The 18,846-nt window shown below is 34.3% G+C and overlaps 2 protein-coding genes across 2 annotated transcripts; one reads left to right on the top strand and one right to left on the bottom strand.

Annotated features, from left to right (window-relative positions):
* The first annotated feature begins 4,902 nt into the window (after positions 1–4,902).
* On the top strand, positions 4,903–6,761 carry LOC116194909 (40S ribosomal protein S20-2). The gene is made up of 4 exons (XM_031523826.1): positions 4,903–4,994; positions 5,122–5,281; positions 5,851–5,964; positions 6,387–6,761. The coding sequence occupies exons 2-4, from the start codon at positions 5,173–5,175 to the stop codon at positions 6,527–6,529; spliced, it is 366 nt and encodes a 121-aa protein (XP_031379686.1). The 5' UTR covers positions 4,903–4,994; positions 5,122–5,172; the 3' UTR covers positions 6,530–6,761.
* A 3,012-nt stretch (positions 6,762–9,773) lies between these two features.
* LOC116197460 (protein SRG1-like) lies at positions 9,774–18,748 on the bottom strand. The gene is made up of 3 exons (XM_031527612.1): positions 18,398–18,748; positions 10,329–10,946; positions 9,774–10,243 (listed from the first exon to the last, which is right to left on the bottom strand). Exons 1-3 carry the CDS (start codon positions 18,671–18,673, stop codon positions 9,995–9,997), a joined length of 1,143 nt encoding a protein of 380 aa, XP_031383472.1. The 5' UTR covers positions 18,674–18,748; the 3' UTR covers positions 9,774–9,994.
* Between the last annotated feature and the right edge of the window lie 98 nt (positions 18,749–18,846).

Here is an 18,846-nt window from a genome sequence, read left to right as displayed (position 1 = left end):
CATTACAAAAGATGGAAGGCTTGAAAAAATTCATTCATTATCTATTTTAGATATATTATTTTATTATTTAGATAATATTTTTTTCGATTATAAGGGAGGCGCGTAAGCCTAATACAATGAAATAGAAGTCATAATAATTAATAATGGGACATGACTAGTCCCACTATATATCGATCATGAACCTCTTGATTACCAAGCGAAAGCCTATACTATTACACTATACTTACTTTTGATTACATGGTATTTTACTATATGGATATACACCATATGGATATACGCAACTTCAATTTATACAACTTCGATAAGCCTTTCCATTTAGATACAGAAAATGCTCAAAAGAGATATTTCGAATAAAAAATATCCCGAGAGAGTTTTTTTTATTTTCTTTTCGTGGTGTGACCGGGTAGTATTGATAGGAATAAGACTTCTTTTACTTTAAATAACAGACCCTTATCTATATCTATATTTTAATAAGAAGAAATCTTCTCTTAATTATTTGTAAGCAATGGTGATGCATAAATATATGAATACTTTTTATTTTTATAATTAATAGATTTATATGAGAAAAGGTCACTTCCCAACCTAGAGTGCCAAGGTGGGGAAATAGAATTAATCCTTATTCATACATGGGCATCTCTGGTACAAAAGGAGCCACTTCAAATAGGTTCATTGCTCCAACCCGAAATACAAGTAATCTGGCATGGGCTATATGAGTCCCCCGAAAGTTTGCCAGATAAATTGATAAGTCGTGCTAAATTACTATGAAGCCATAAAACTATGCACAAAAATAAATTTCAGTCATAAAAGCAATATGGCTCAACTAGTCCTAAAAGTTTAGTCCAATAGATATTTTTGGTCCAAAACCGTAAATGGAAGTTGATGACGTTAAATCGGTACATATGGCACCACTAGATTGATTGAATAAATTTTTTAAAATTTTAAAACTTTCAAAGAATTAAAATAAAAAAGAAAAAAAGATTAAAGAAAAAAAAAGAGGGGGGACGTGGCCGGTGGGAGAGCTCCCATTGGTGAGACTCCCTTCCCTTTGTGTCTGTTTGATTTTTGAACAAAGAATGGGGAGAGGGGAGTCTCGCCACCACCTCTACCTCTGGCGAGAGCGGGGGATTTCTTCTTTTTAATCTTTTTTTTAATTTTTGAAAGTTTTAAAAAAAAATTTATTCAACCAATCAGGAGGTGCCATATATACTAATTTCACGCCGTTAACTTCCAGTTACAATTTTGGACAAAAAATATCTAACATACTAAACGTTTAGGACTAATTGAGTCAAAGTAATACTTTTAGGACCGAAGTTTAACTTTTTGCATAGTTTTAGGACTTAGCAGTAATTTTGCCTATTACAATGATTAGGCACACACCTTTGCTTTTTATTTTTACAATTATTTTAAATAAATTATAAAAAATGTTTTGAAATTATAGTTGATATGATATAGAATTTATGTATTTCATTATAGATTAATAAATTTATTGTTTATAGAGATTATTCATCTAATATTTTTTGTATTTACACCTATATATTCTATATATTGATGTAGGGAAATGAAAAGTTGGATCAACTAGAGATTCTCAAAATCGTCTAAATGCTGATGTGGCAGATTTTTAAAAAATGAACAAAAAAACTCTCATTATACAATACTAAAAGGCCTACATTAAGTATCTACAATAGATTCCGAAGATTACTTTATGTATATAATTATGATGAAATTGGAGACTTGAGAAGTCTGACAACCACGAGTTTAGAATTTGCTCAAAACAATTACATGGCATGGTCTCCTCATACGGACTGAAGCCATTCGTTCCAGGAGACCATCTTAATAATCCATCATTCCTCTTGCCCACATTGTCTAGCCTTTGCAGTTACATTATTTCACTAATCTTTCATGAAATAATATATTGATATATAATGAAATTATGATTCGTAGCATTTTATTGGACATATTACAAAAAAAAAAATCTAAATTTTGTAAAAAGTGTCAGTTTTATCCTAAATTTTATTTGTAACAAAAAAACCACATGTTTTGATAAGGGTATCAGATTTGGTCTTTGTTACTATCCCGTTAAGATTTTCGTCTATTTGCCTATATGGAAAAACCACATGTTTTGATAAGCGTATCAAATTTGGTCTTTGTTACTATCCTGTTAATATTTTCGTCTATTTGCCTATGTGAACTTTATGAAACCCACCAAATTTGCACATCATTTAATCATTTTCTCTTTTCTTTACAAAAATAACATAAGTTTTCATAAATGTCTCAGTTTTGTTCTAGATTTTGATTTATAATTTAAAAAAAACACATCTCAACATCCCGTTTTAGTCCACCGGCTCCAAGAGAGAATATCAACAACATTCATGACTATAATCCGGAAACTATTACAGAAGAAGACCCATCATATCCAGGTCAGCCATGTCAATCAACCCCAGGAGCGATGCACAGAGGATCGCAACACAAAGAAAATTCAAAACCGACACCCTAGCACGATCACAAGAAAGAGGGGTAAGAAAACTCGAAATCGACAACTTAGCATGATTACAAGGAATAGGGCAAAATCGTCATTTCTGTCATTCATCGGCGAGAAGTAGCTTGCCTGACTCGGATGTGAATAGTAACCCGAGATTTGCTGGGTCTTCTTCTATAATAGTTTACGGGTTGTAATCAAGAATGCTGTTGATGTTCTCTCCTAGAGCCGGTTAATCAAAACGGAATGCTGACATGTATTTTTTTAAAATTAAAAATTAAAATCTAGAACAAAATTGAGACTTTTATGAAAATTTAGGTTATTTTTATAAAGAAAAGAGAAGATGATCAAATGATGTGCAAATTTGGTAGGTCCCAGATAGTACACGTAGGCAAATAGATGGAAATCTTAACGGGATAGTAACGGATGCCAAATTTGAAACGATTATTAAAACATGTGGTTTTTTATTACAAAATAAAATTTGGAACAAAAGTGACACATTTTACAAAATTTAGGTTTTTTTTAATTAATGTTTTATGAATTATATTTACGAATTTATAATTGATGAAGGGAGAGCATCGAGTACGTTTAAAGAGTTCAAAATATTTTAATGCTTAATAAAATGTAGTGGCTTTTAGTGGCAATTGCAATGAATTCTTTTTCTAGGAAAAAAGTGTACACATATTTTTGTCAAATCAGCATTCTTTTTTCTGCGAACTTCTTTGAAGTTTTTTGGTGCCATTTTTCATCACAATATGTGGAGGTCAAGTAATCCTTTGTTCTAAAAAGTGATGAGATTTTGCTCACGGGAAGCAGAAGAACTAAGGAAGGTTACTTGATTATATTGCACCAATGGCGCAGCATCGTCCTCTTGATTCCTAAGAACCCATAAACTCTTCTCTATTAAGCAAGCCTTCTTGATTAATTACAAACTCACACAATAAAATGTAGAAGTACAACGGGAAGAAAATGAAGCAATCCGTGAAGAAAAATGAACATATAATAATCTTTAGGAATTTGGAGGAATCAGATAGAGAGGAAAAAAGAAGAGACGTTAATCATTCCAGAAATCGAAGAGAATGCAAGCATAATTTTCAAACTGATTACGAAGAACGAAATTTTCAAACCGAAACCCCGCAAACACGATTTGGGCTGCCCCTAGTGCCGAAAAAGAATTTTACTGGGAGCGTCAAAGTTGGGCATCAAAAGGCCCAATGGACTTGCCCTGCCAGTCCCGGCCCAAAAGGCTCCATGTAATCGAGCCTGACAAACTGAACAGAAACCCTAATCTAATGAGTAAATAGGCAATTTGGTCCCTTACTTTCGCAGGTTATCTCAATCGGATTCCTGATTTATTTTTTCATCAATTTGGTCCTTGAGTTTGTCAATTTGCATAAATTTGGTCCTTGTACATCAATTACATTATTCATGGAAGGAAATTACATCAATTACATCCTCCACTAAAAAAAATTACATCAATTAAATTATCGCTATATCAATTGTGTCCTTTTTTACACAAAATGCATAGAGAGCTTTTTTTGGTACATCAATTAGATCATTCCATCATCATGGCGTTGAATATAACGTTAACTATGGAGCATGTTACACCATTTATGTCACTTCTTTGTTTTTTTTTAAATTTTCCTTTATTCCTGCCTAATAGAAAAAAAATTAAGAAAAAATGAAAAACGGGAGCTTCAGAGAGATGACAAAATGGCGTCATTTTGAAGGATAAACTCAAAATGACGTCGTTTTGTCGTTTTAAAAAAGGTTAAAATAACGTCGTATTGAGTACACCATTCAAAATGATGTCGTTTTTTTGTCTTTTAAAAAATAAATGAAGGGAGCCCCTATCGAAGCACATCCTTATTCCCTCTGTTTTTTGAAATAGAAGAAATCGGAAGGGAGAGTTTCGGTGGGATCTCTCCCGTCGGCAACCTGCCCGTTGGGTACTAGACGCTCTGATGACCTTCCCTCGGGTGAGGTCGTTGGCAAGGGATCCCACTAATTTTTTTTGTTGATTTTATGTTATAAAAAGAAAAAAAAAAGAAAGCTAGGATCGAAATGATGTAAAATTCTCCTTAATTAATAGTGTCAGATGAATTTTGACAGAAAAACCTAATTGATGTATTACAAAGGACCTACTTGATGTATATTGTGTTATAAAGGACCCAACTTATTTAATGGAGGATGTAATTGATGTAACTTTCTTAAACTGAGGATGTAATTTAGTGGATGATGTAATTGATGTAAAGTGGATCTATTTGATGTAAATTAGAAAAGTAAGGATCAAATTGATGCAAATAGACAAATCCAAGGATCAAATTGATACAAAAAAATAAGTCAGGGATCTAATTGACGTAATCTGCAAAAGTCAGGGACCAAATTGCCTATTTAATCTAATCTAATAAACCCTAGGGCAAATTTCGGGCGTCATATATAATCCCCACTGAAGACTCTTCTCTCACCCATCTCCGAACGCAGCCGAACGTATCAGCCGTCCTGCGCTTCTCCTTAGGTCGGGTCCCTTCCTTCTCCGTTTCTTCTTCCTCTCAGTTATCTCTCCGATGATGATTTGAAGGAGGAGGTTGTTTTTTGAAAATATGATTTCCTTTGTCGTGTGCTTACCGTGAAATTTCCAGCAGCGAGTAGAGTAGACCTCCATCTGTTGTTCTCAGCCGCCGGCGGAAGAGAAGATGGCCTACGGGATGAAGCCGACCAAGCCCGGTCTGGAGGAGCCGCAGCAGCAGATACACAAGATCAGGATCACCCTTTCCTCCAAGAATGTCAAGAACCTCGAGAAAGGTCTGCTTCTCCGTTCTCTTCTTCTGTGATTTCTGTTTCTTTGGCCTTCAAAGAAAGTTGGTGCCTGAAATGAACTAAACTGAAAGAATCGTAATCGAGTAACTTATTTGAATGAAATCTTGTCTCGGGCCGTTGTAGAATTTGTTTACGGGAATTATTATCAAGGGTTTTTAGGATTTTCAATCCGCTGGGCTGCAGTTAATATGCATTTCTTGGATTGATGGAGATTCTTATCTTGCAAATTCATTAGCTACCACTACGGGGAAATTACCTTCTCAATAAGACCCGACTATTTCGAAGCTGTACATATTATTAAGATGATGATGATTTCTCGGGCAATTTTGCGACGCATTTATCTCTTACCTTTCAAGTTGACTCGGGTGTCGGTGCAAACTACTGTTCTTGATACTGTGTGAATCTCAAAATGGAGGTGGCTTGTTCCTGTTGCTGTGTAACTTCACTTTCCAGGAATAAACTATGCTTAGCAAAGTTTGTGGTCTATCTTCGATATATATGTTGGTTTCTGAATATCCTGTTCTTTGTGTTTCTTTCCCTTTCCGCTTTTGAAGTGTGCACGGATCTTGTTCATGGTGCAAAGACCAAGGATCTCAAGGTCAAGGGACCGGTGAGGATGCCCACCAAGGTTCTTCACATCACCACGAGGAAGTCCCCTTGTGGAGAAGGTACTGTATGGCGTCACTGTCCTACTCATTTTTGTTCATTTCCGTGTTTTGTATATTATGCTGCCAGGGCATATCTCATCAGAACAGAACGCTAATTGAGATCCAATGTTACCTCTTCAATTTATGAGTACAATCAGCAGCATTGTATTACGTAATTACAAATTTTTACCACGGGACTTGAATTATCTAGAGATGTATAGGGAATCGATATGATGCACGACTAAACACATGTAAACATGCACTTGCTAGAATCTAAACATAAATATAAGATCATTGGACTCATTATGTAGGTGGAAATGCATGGAACTAACTTTTGGAATAGATATGTGGTGAAAAACTCCTTTTGAGGTGTTTTGTGTTAATTGTATTGCTGTTGATATCTTGAGTCTGATTCCACACCGCCCTCGCCGTTTTTTTGACAGGAACCAACACGTGGGATAGATTTGAGCTCCGTGTTCACAAGCGAGTGATTGATCTCTTCAGCTCTCCAGAAGTGGTCAAGCAAATTACCTCGATCACCATTGAGCCAGGCGTTGAGGTTGAGGTCACCATTGCCGATAACTAGTGCGCTTTCGGTTATGTTTTGCTGAGCTGCATTGGTTTTTCTTTTTTTTGCCCTAAGTTCAAAGTTCTGAGAACAAGAAAATGCGGTATGGTGACGTTTTTAGGGCGTAATTAGCAAGTTAAGATGTTTCTTGGAATTCTAGTTAATTTTGTGATTTTGGATCTGATATATGGCGAGGTATCTTTAAACATGTGATTCAGTTATCGAGAAATGAATTGTTGTTTTGACTCGATTGAGTTCCGGAGGAAGGAGTATGCCATCTAATCCCACCATGATTTTGACATTAAAATTCTCGACAGAATAGATTTTTACCCGACTGGAACCTGTGATTCTTTTTTCCCTTCAATAAAATACATTAACTGAACTAAATGAAATGTGATCCACATCATCAATTTAGTTAAAAGTCGACGCATTAAAGCCCATCTCATAATCCATCCATCTATAAAACTAAACAGTCCCACACAAATTTACAAAGATTTATGAAGTCGGAAACGCAAACGATCGTGGAAGGGCAATGAGTAGGCATAAGAGCAGCTCGAGCCTCGAGGTCAGTACTTCAGCAGCAGGTTCGTGGAAGGTCTTTGAGGCAGCAGCATTCTCCAGGTGGAGCAGGGCACAGGAAGAAGCAGCAGCTGGTTGCGGCTGGTCTCGAACGTAGAACGTGAAATCGAGGTAGAATCGGGGCTGGAGACGACCAAATCGAGGACGAAACTGAGCGCGAATTGGGGCTGGAGACAACGGAAGCAGCAACAGCGGGTGGTCTCGAACATGAAATCGCTGTGGAATCGGGACTGGAGATGACAAAATCGAGGTGAAACTAGGGCTGGAGATGATGGAAAGCAACAAGAGCAGCCGTCGCGACTGTTCTGGTGTTGCAGTCGAATGGACGGTTTGGTGGAGGTGAAGCAGACGATGGATGGAGGGATGATGGAATGAGACTAGCAGACCATGGATGGAGTGATGAGGTGGAAAAGACTTGGCTTAGGATTTCTTTTCTTCTTCTTTTTTAGTAACTTTACTAAATATAAAAGTATTATATAACATATAAATAATAATAATAAAAAAACTGATTCTAGATACCAGTTTCGGTTTCGATTTTGGATATCACGTGCTGTGAAAGCTGAACGGTTTTCACCGGTTTCTAAAATTGGTATCCAGATCCTACTTACCCAAAACCTACTCGTTATAGTAGGTTGCCATGCACACCCCTAGCAGTTAGCAAAATGGCCACGTGAGTATGAAAGTCGTTGTTTGCTGCAATTTCATCATTATTCCAGAACTCAGAGATAAGCACAGAACTTGAAAAACTCAAAAATACCTGCAAGAAGACGGGCTTCGTTTACTGCAGTAGTCGAGAATCATACATTCTGCGATTACAGTTTAGCGAGTACATCCATGACATAGCTCGGTCCGGCTTGGACCATTCATTTTGCGATAACAGTTTAACGAGTACCTCGACTGCATAGGTTGGTCCGGCTTAGGCCATTTATGTTTGCTACTTTTAGCAAGTCCTTTAAAAATCCTCTAATCTCTAGAGATTCAAACAAGAGAGAGAGCAATACCCTGAATGTAGTCCAAGTCTCCACATAACAATCTGCAGCTTTAACCCCCAAAATTATTTGCTCGAATATTTTTGTATGATAGAAAAAAAGTTTCGGGCCTTCCAGTTTCATTTTCTACTCGCCCAAAATGTTGATTGCACCTTCCCGACTTACTTCATTGCATTTAAATTAGTAATTAGTTACATCGATGTAGCAGGAACAAACGAGGACCCTAGGGGTAGCTGAATAATAATGTTCTAGCATATCTTGAGGACATCACGAGCCTCGAGTCAGGTATCAATGTTAAGGCCTCGAGCTATTGCAGCTTGGGAGTCCCATATGAGACCGTGCCAATTTTTCCCCAAAACAGTGCATAGACCGAACGCGGAGTGAACATCACCCGCTAGTGCAGCTTCTCCAGCAATAGCTTCCATGACAGCTGAGACATCGTCCTAGAATTGAAACCAAGGAATTCGAAATGGAGCACGTTGTTCTTTGCTCATGTCAATTATTTTCTTCTTTGTTCCAAGTGAGCAAAAGAGTCGCAACAGAGGAGCGCAATTTAGAGCCACCGCTGTCAATTATTTTGCTAAAGAGATCCCTATTCTAAGATGATCGAATGATCGTCTCAAGGTAGATAATGTCTTTGCTTTTGTTTAATTTTATTTTCCCGTTCGATGAAGCCCCCTTGAATGAATAGTCATGTAGATTGCACACACGTTACGTTGAAGGTGTTACAATTGTCTTACTTTTTAGGGAGTATATTTTGAGATAAGTGAAAGTAAGCAGAACATTTCGAGACCGCCCACAAACTACAAGGAGTATATTGAAATTAATCCTTCCAAATATGATCTTATATTTTCTTCTATGTATAGGCTTACGGCTTACTGTATAAGTATGAAAACCAAAATAAGAAAATAAATGGGGTAAAATACACTAACCTTCCCTGAAATTTGAAGAAATAACACTTAATCCCATTTGTTGAGAATATATGCACTTAGTTCCATTTGAATTAATTGACCAATTATTATTATTTTAGTAAAATATCAACTGGGTTCGTAACTTATGAATTTTTCTCTTCAAATCCATATTTTTTTACTGAATAAAGCAATCGCATTTCATAAAGTATTTGTATATGTCCTTTTAATATATTTTAAATTTAAGAAATAAATATTAAAAAAAAAGAATCGGGTCAATTAGGGATGAGAAAGGCAGTGGTCATCAAATGAAAAAAAGTAAAATGTAATACTCGTAAAGGAGAAAAACTAATTTTAGATACAAACTGAAAAATAAAGTAAAACAAATTTAGATAAGAAATCCTAAATTTAATTTGAATTTTGAATTTTGGTTTTTCAAAAATCCAAGAACTAAATTAAGATATGAAACCTTCTAGAATTGAAATCATGTGTTTTATATTTTGATCGGGCCAGACCTCGATTATCGGCTTTCTACTTTCATTCCCTAGTGTCCTGCGACATGCCACCACCCTCCCTCTCTTTACTTGTCCTTTATCGAAGCTTTCAGCTATTCTTATTATTTATTTTTAATTTTTAGACCTTAGATAATAAATAATAAATAATGAAGACTTTTTATGAATATTTTATGTAATATGAACTTTATTCAGTAACAAAATAAATCTATGGACTACAAAGGAAAAGACTAAGAGTTATGACCCTAATTAGTACTCTTTCAAAAAATAATAATTGGTCAACTAAATCAAATGGGGTAAATTAGGTTAGTGCATTTTACCCAAATAAATATTAAACATCCATAACAGTGTTTACATCAGATCTATGAAGTCCAAAGATATAAACTAATCTTATTGATCAATATGATCTTATTTTCATATATCCAACATACTAAATGATCGGACATATTCTTTACCTACTGTAATATCTTTTGAGTAATTCGAAAGAATTCGCATTCAAATCTTGAGGGAATCAAGGAATGGATCATGAGCCTGCTTGAGGTTGAAAAAATGGTGGAAGTAGTCGGAGTTTGTGACGGTCTTGTATATAGGTGGCGTTCTTGCTGATTCTCCAGTGAGCTGCTTGGAAGGCCCGATGTCGAGGGATGGGTCAGGGTAGCAAAATGTAACGATAGACAGTCTCTCCTTATATTTATTCACCATCGCCCTGTGATCCGGTGCTTTGTATATTCCGTTACTGAATATCTGCGTGCATACATGCATAATTGAGTTTAGTGAAACACTAATTTGCGGTAATTATGGAAAAGTGTAACCAAAGTAAAGTTTGCACCTGCATGATCGCTCCGAGATTGACAAGGATGGCGCCATCGACTGGGGGAACAATGACCCACCGGCCATCCTTGAGGACATGAAGCCCAGGCGTGTTCCCACACTCAACCAAGAGGGTCACGGCACTGATGTCGACATGGGGTGTGATTCCCATCACACGTTCGGGCTGTGGACAAGGCGGGTAGCAATTTATCCTCACGTCGTAGTTCCCTCTCCTCAGACTCTCACAGAACAACTTATTATGGTCTTCTTCAGCACCATCATCTGCTGCTTCTAATCCATCAGCGGTCATCATCATACCCTTCACCATGTACTTCACTATGCTCACTGCGAGCTCCCTCATCTCCTCGGTGTACGTCTCAAGCGCTCGCTGGAAGTGGGAAGGGTTGTCGGGCCAGAGATCATAACTTCTGCAGTCGGGCGGAAGGGTCTTGAGGAAGAGTATGTCATTCCAATCCAACTTTTGTTCTTCCGATGTAACGAATGCGTGTCCGTACCCTTCCAAGCTTCCAGGCCTCTGTGCCCACCGCATTTTCTCTCGCAGTGGCAGCTCGAAGAATTCTTTCACGCTCTCCCTGATCCCTTTTAACGCTCCAATTGATACTCCATGGTTTACAAGCTGAAACATGTAACAATCATTATTGTTGAGAGTAAAATATGAACAAAATCCCTCTCTGATTGACATGTTTTTTTTTTTTAAGTTATCCAAAAAAAATTTCCCTCGCCGATCAATTTTTGTAAATCCATGTAATTAAATGTGATTTGAATATTACCACTTGACAACTTGGATTTTTGGTTTTGAGATGAGGTAACATATTGTATAGGCTCAGTTGAACTTTCAAAATAGTATCAAAGTGGATTTTATGCACCTGTAATTGAACTCACACAATATCAAGTCCAGAGTACGCACACGTCTCCCTAGCCCAAGTGTAGAAGAGCCCATGGTAGTTTAGCCTAAACGAGGCTCATGTTTAATTGTTTAGGACAAGTGTTCAAGGACACGTATAGCTAGGCAAGTATGGAAAAGATTGCACATTATTAGATGAGGACGAGCACTCAGAGTTTGAATAGTCATTTCAGAACCCAAAAAAAAAAAAAGCCACATTCAGCTTGAGCTTGGAATAACAATTATGATGATGTCATCTATGTAACTAAGTCAGTCTTTTTATTTTTGGGTTAAGAGTCAGTCAATTAATTAACTACTTCATCTAATAAGATGCGAGCAATGTCTATTATGAAGTTGGTACTTCATAAATGTAAAGATTTTATATCTATCTTCAAGGAAATAGGTTTACACCAATAAGATTATATTAGTAAAAATAGCACCACACGCCACCGATGACCTATGAGGTTATCGACCACCTCCCCTATGGGATTCATGGCCAACAGAGAGACCATACAACCTTGGATCAACGAGGACTTTAGTTCTGAGATCCCATTTTCGATCTGAGGTGGGGCCTTCTTGTTGACCACCAGCCCCAACTATGAGGTCGCCAATGCTATGCGATGTCTGTGGTGGTCAACAGGCAGACCTACGGCCTACCATCCCAGATTGAGGGAAATCTCAAACTGAGGGGGATCTCAATTTTGGGGTACCTATCAATATAGGGGTGGGGTGTCTCCTCCTAAACCACCACTCCTGTCGGGGATATGGCCAGTGACCTCGCCAGTGGGTGTACTGACACCCACACAAATAGAGGGAGCTTGCTCGCTAGCATAACCCCATAAGATTAATATAATTTACTTTTGGAAAAAGTATAAAAACCGTCCTTATGGTTGTGGTTTGAGCTTGGAACGAATTGAACCCTGTGATTTTTCGAGAGACAACTAACACCCTATAGTTTACTTCATAAGACATAAGAGACCTCACCGATAGTTTTTTCGTCACTTTTGGTCCTCAAACTTTTCTTTTTGCCATCATTACTCTCAAACTTTCAACTTTTTTTTTAAAATTTGATCTTAAAATTAGAAAGGAAAAAAAAAAAGCTGCCGGAGGGGGAGGAAGGAAGGGGCTGGGGTCGCCGGTTGGCGACTCTGACCCCACCAATAAGGTCGCTTGCATTCAGAGGATGCCGAAGACCATGGAGGTGGGGCTAGGGTTGCTGACTGGAGGCCTCAGCCCCCGAATCGAGTGGGATCTTGAGTTTGAGATCCCAATCGCTTCGAGGGCTAGGGCAGCCAATCGACGACCCTGACCTTATCCTCGAGATTTCCAACGTCCTCTGTGGTATCGGCCACCTCAGTGGTAGGGTCGGGGTTGACGACTGGAACCCCCAAGCCCTCCCTTTTTTTTTTCTTCAAATTTTAGGATCAAATTGCAAAAAATTGAAAGTTTGAGGATGATAATGGCAAAAAGAAAAGTTTGTGGACCAAAAGTGATGAAAAACTAACGGTGAGGTTCGCTATGTCTCACAAAATAAATCACAAGGTATTAGTTGTCCCTCGAAGAACCACATGGTCCAATTTATCCCAAACTCAAATTACAATGGGTTTTTGTACTTTTCCCTTTATTTTTATTTTATTTTTTATTTTATTATTGGGTTTTGACATGCAAAGTTAATTCTAAACTTTTATGACCAAAATTCTTTAAGTAATCCTTTTTCAATTGATATTATAAAGGACTAGGTTAGGAAAGATAAGGGAGATAGGGATTTATTAAGCACTAAATTAGGAAAGATAATGTGGGGCCTTATATTTTATTATGGACAAAAGAGAAAAACAAAATACATTATAACTACAATATTATTATGGGACGTAAAATTTTGAGAGCCTCGAGTAACGGCCATAAACCCAGATGAATAGGTACGTGAATTTTTTTTTTCCATTTTCTGAGAAGATAATTTAGGAATTTAATGTTCATGACTTGCTCAATATAATAAAATCTCTTCCACTGCCTTAAACTATTATAACTAGTTTAATACCCGTGTGATGCATGGATTTATTCTCGTATACTTATATATTACATATAATATAATTCAATATTTTGATTTATTTCCATAAGATTTAATCTTTCTATTTTTCATACTTTAGGTAATTTTATTTTTCTTCAAAAAATTCTATTAAGAAAAAAACTTTAAAACAAATACTTTCATCTATATATTTTCCTTTTCGCCTAAAAATTGAATTAGACTTATTATTTTTTTCTCATCAAAGATCTTTTTCAAGTTTTATTTGTTGCATTATTTTAAATGAAGTACAAGAACATAAATTCTAATATGTATTTTAAATGACCTCTTTTTTATTATTATATAATTTTATGTTATACAAATGAAATTATGCATTTGTTTTCACTATCTTGAACTCTGTGGAATCAATATAATGTCCTGATATATTTACCAATTATTCGATTTACTTTTGGTTTTCCTTTGTTTACACATACTCATCTACGAGCAAGGCTCTATGATTATTAATGTTTTTTTTAACTACATATCAAGTGCTTTTGTTGGTTATTTTATTTACAGAATATTATTTATCTTATTTTATAGTATTTATATATATTAAAATTATGAAATCATATTATCACAACCTTGAAATCTCAAAAGTAACAAAATATGTTGATATATTTCGCGCTCTTTTTTTAATACATAATTCACCCCAAGACATTTATTTTATTATGTATTACTAATTTTTCTACATTTATGAACTATATGTGCTTTATTTTTATACTTTGATTAATTATTAAGTGCTTTACTTTTGTTGTATTAATTAGGTTGCATTTATTACCTCTCAAAGCAATTTTACTATATATATATATATATTGGGAGCATTTAAGCTATGGAGGAAAGACCGTAAAGCGGAAACGGAGTGGATGGAGACGAGAGATTTTTTTCGGTGATCCTACCTCACTACATGACGTAAAGAAGTATCAATTAAGTTATAATAAATTAAATAATAAGTGCTAATCATTCGATTAATTATGATAAATTTTTTTAATTAAAATAATTTTATTGGTTTTTTCTCACCATGTCATTGTGAGGTAGGATCATTTAAAAGTTTTTGAAAGGAAGATAAAAAGGAGAGGAAAATGATCTTTTTCTGTTTATGAGTTGTTAGCAAGATACAAGAGCGAGTATCCTCCAGAAAGTTGAGCAAGAAACAAATGCGAATTGGTTTAGGTGGATTGTCGCCAATTTTTTTTTAATAAGGCTTCAATTATTCGAATTTTGTGAATGAAGAAAATCAACGATTGATACAGGAAAGAATTTTATTCCTCGGCCGATCTGACTCACACTTATATTAGTTGACCACCATTCAAGAGCAACCCATTCATGATTGATACTTTTATTAGTTCAAGTGTCGTGTTTTGGTACCAACTTGACTACCCCTCGACTCGATCTAGATAACCAAGATCTGTGGTCGAGGTAGCTGGAACGAGCCACCTCAGTGCCTGCGAGAGTTTGCTTCCCAACCAAGATTTGTTCGAAATATTCAAGAAGAGATACGAGTTAACATCCAGAATGAAATGGCACTCAAATTGACTAAGGAGAAAGTTTAATAATAACAAATATTTGGAAGATGAAAAGATAGAGTCAATTTACACAATTAAAATGGCACCAAACTAAGAGACTGCTTCTTAATTTTCCCGTTCTATCTATTCCTTAGTAGATGATTGTTTTAAATACTTATGTCATTATATGAGATTTTGAGATGAGCAGTACTATCAAATTTAGAAAATTAACCTTATTAATTATGACGTGATTTATATTTAAGAAATTTTGAAGTGATTACAATTGTTTAATATGAAAGATTAATTTTGTTAGATATGTCGTGATTTAGTTATATACTATTTTAATAACTTGTATGTTTCTTTTTTTTTGGTGAATACTTGTATATAAAAGCTCGTGCGAACTGACTTTTTGCCACCTTGACTTTTCCTCGTCTACTTTTTCTCCTTCTCGGAAAAATATATTGGCTGGTGTCTTTTCCTTCTCTCCGTTTGCTAGAAAATAGTAAAACAATTGACTAGTTACAATTGACCAATTACAAAATCGAAAATTTTTTAGTCACGTGGCTAAAGGTCCAATCTTATTTTTTCTTTATTGAGCGTATCGTATACTTGTCGTACTTCAGTTCATTTATATCGTATTTCGAAAAATAAACTATTCAGACAGTCGACTGCATCATGTCGTTTTGTACGCAAAACAACCAACAATATGCACATATCGACCGTTTGAAAAGTTTATAAATTGGAGTACGACACAAATAAATTAGAGTCTGATACAAGTATGACATGCTCAGAAAATACAAAATAAGGCTGGAGGTCTAGCCACGTGACTAAAAAATTTCCAGTTACAATTACGGAGACCACCAGCTAATTAGTTAATTAATTACCGTCAATTATATAATATTATTACTAGAGGATCAACCACGCTACATGCGATATTCACTTAAATTTAATTTATAAATTGTAATTGCAATGAGGTTTTATTTAACTCTTTTGAACGATATGTTTTATAAATCATAAACTTATTATGCAATTATGATGTCAATTTAATAATTCTATGTTTTTTCAAAAATATAAGAAAATTTACTTATAAAAATTAAACAAAGATTTTAGTTTAAAGTTATTAAATAATTGTAACTAGCCATTTTACCCGAGCGTTATGAAGAAATGTTATCGTGGCATAACTTTGTATAATTTATTATGCATAGTCTTTAAAATTATTGATTAGTTTATAATTGTAAAATTAATTCTTTGATAATCGTCAAAATAGCAATGAATAAAGAATGTTAAATTGACCGTATTAGATTTCGTCTATTAAATACATTATTTACATAAAAAAGCTATATTATTCACTTAAAAAGCATTAATTTAACTATTTTATAAATAAGATTAGTAAAATCATATGAATAAAATTATTTTAATCAAAATTAAAGTAATTAATTAAGCCTGAGAATGTTTCAACTTAAATGTAAATTTATATCCTTTATACAATAATATATTACTCATAGAACTTAAATGTTTCAACTTTAAATAAATTTAATGAAAAGAGAGACTAAATTTATTCCATTCATATTATGAACGTTTAAATTAATAAATTCTTTTAGCATCATTTTTAATTTCTAAGTATATTTATTATTAACATAGAACTTATAATATTTATTGAATATTCCAAACCCCCTTATAATTTCAATTATGTAAGTAATTACTTGCGTGAAAAATTTTAGAAAAATATTTCCATATCCTTTTTAAATTGAAAAACTCTATTACAGTTTCAAGAATATAATAAATCATTTGCATAATAGAAATTGGAAAATAAAATAGTTTTAATTAATCTAATTTTAAAAGATATTTTTATTATTAAATTGTATGAACTCTTAGATCGATTCACTTGTATTATTTTTTTAAAATTTTTAAGTATATCTAATATTGGCATAGGAATTTAAAAGTTCCTAAATATTCTAGTAAACATAATTTTGCTTGTTAAATTGAGAATTAGAGAATGGAAATAATTTAGTAAATTGAATTGATATAAATAAATTATCCCTATAAATCAATTTATTTACTTGTGCATTAATTATTAATGCATTAAAGAAAGTAGAGAAGATCAGTGAAATTCGGGTAAATAGAGAGCTGAAGGTTTGACACATGGCATCACCTTGTCAATTTTTGGATGACACATGGAGTAATTTCGTTAAATTTATATTTATATTTTGCTATTATATATTATATATAGATGAAGAGGAAAAAAATCAGAGTAGATATCGTGGGCGCAGAAAGAGGGGGAGAGATAGTAGAAGAAGTAGAGAAGGTAGTTAAAAATATGTAAATTTATAGATTTGTTCTCAACTAACTCATAATTTATTATTTTATTTAAAGTGCACTCTTGGAGAAAAGAAATTTATAATAACTTCTTTCTCCTTTTATAATATACTAGGGTTTGTAGCCGTGCTACGCATGGGATCATACATATTTCTAGAATATTTATTAATTTTTACTATTAAAATCACAACAAGGAAATGTATAATATATTTAAGAATTATAGGTAGTTTTCACTTCAAAATATAATTAATCTTTCGGTGAATAAAAAGAAGTCACTATATTTTATTTGGGGTAAGTGATAATTTTAATTAAAATAAATTAATAAAAATAATAAATAAATGAACATTAGGGGTTTTGCAACTTTATATGTAGGTAGATTTTTTCTCCTTCAGCCGAAATAATAGTCTCAAGGAGAAGTTTTTGGAGCGTTTATAGGGGAGTGAGAGGAGAGAAAATTTAATTAGTCAATTTTATCCTTATTTTTCTTTTATATAAATTAAACAGAAAGTGACAAGAAAAGTACTCACTTCTGACTTTATATAATGAATGTATAATAATATAATAATAGTATAGATATAGACATTGATATAGATATAGTTATAGAATAAAAAGTGAAAAAAACAAAATTATAGGAACTCTATTTCTATATATCTTAACTCTCTAATTTCTCTCGATATTATTATGTGAGTCTTTACTTAATAATCTCACTTATTGTTTTACTGAAGTTAAAAATGCATATTAAAAGATTTTTTGAAAAATAAAATGCTTTGTTTGATGACTATAGCACTGAAAATTGCAAATGAAAATTTTAAGTTTTTTAAAAAATGAAAAATTGTCTTGACAAATTAAACAATTTCCTTATTAAGTATCTATTAAATTACACTTCATCAGGTTCCTTACACACTCCTGCAACGAGTGAGTAAATCTTTTTGATAAATTAAATAATTTCTGCCCTTTTCGGTGATAAATTAAATAATTTCTTTTTTGGTTACAAATTGAATAATTTCTTCGTTTTTTTGTTACAATTTAAATAATTTCTTTTTTTGGTTACAAATTAAATAATTTCTAGAATAAATGACAAACAAATCATACTTCATTTACTTCCTTATACATGCACTAATATATACACACACACACACATATACATACACAGAGCGCCCATTCTTGCGGCACTAGTTATCGGGTGAATAGCCACATACCCTATTTGCGTACATGCATGTATGCATACATATGTAATGTATATATGTGTATATATATATATATCATAGATAAATACAAAATAAATATTATATTATCATATAAATTACCTGAAACGTGCCCCAGTCCTTACAAGCAGAACGGAGTTTAAGAAGCTCTGTCTTCTGGGAGTTGTTGTACTCTTCTTTCATCAGCTTGGCCATGTCGATATGAGGTACATCAACTTCACATATGTCTCCAATAGCGTCGACATCCCTTGAGTACCGAGGTAGCACTCCATCGAGCCGCTGATCCTTCATCAGCTCTTGCACGCTCGCCGTCGAGAGAGACCATTCTAGGTTTTCCGGCACCGTTTCCATGCGCATAGTTTTCCCCTCCGTCTCCATGCTCTCTCTCGCTCTGATCGAAGTCGTCTAATCTCAGATTTGTCTGATCTCTCCCTCTCTATGAATGTATTTGATTTCGCACCCTTTGTATCTATAGGAGGGAAGTCCCTCTGCTGTTATTGGGACGACTTTGACTTTTAGTTGGGCCGGCCAGTCAGGACTGAGATATATAT

This window comes from Punica granatum, chromosome 2, assembly GCF_007655135.1.
Source record: "Punica granatum isolate Tunisia-2019 chromosome 2, ASM765513v2, whole genome shotgun sequence".
Classification (NCBI taxonomy): Eukaryota; Viridiplantae; Streptophyta; class Magnoliopsida; order Myrtales; family Lythraceae; genus Punica; species Punica granatum.
The sequence above is the reverse complement of the archived record's forward strand: the minus strand, read 5'-3'. Positions and strand labels throughout refer to the sequence as shown.

Bases quoted from the DNA above. Each gene is read 5' to 3' on its own strand.
- LOC116194909 (XM_031523826.1), top strand. From the start codon at position 5,173: ATGGCCTACGGGATGAAGCCGACCAAGCCCGGTCTGGAGGAGCCGCAG. The intron at 5,282-5,850 runs GTCTGCTTCTCC...CCGCTTTTGAAG, and splicing joins TGTCAAGAACCTCGAGAAAG to TGTGCACGGATCTTGTTCAT. The intron at 5,965-6,386 runs GTACTGTATGGC...TTTTTTTGACAG, and splicing joins GAAGTCCCCTTGTGGAGAAG to GAACCAACACGTGGGATAGA.
- LOC116197460 (XM_031527612.1), bottom strand. From the start codon at position 18,673: ATGGAGACGGAGGGGAAAACTATGCGCATGGAAACGGTGCCGGAAAAC. The intron at 10,947-18,397 runs GTAATTTATATG...TACATGTTTCAG, and splicing joins AGGACTGGGGCACGTTTCAG to CTTGTAAACCATGGAGTATC. The intron at 10,244-10,328 runs GTGCAAACTTTA...GTATGCACGCAG, and splicing joins ATCTCGGAGCGATCATGCAG to ATATTCAGTAACGGAATATA.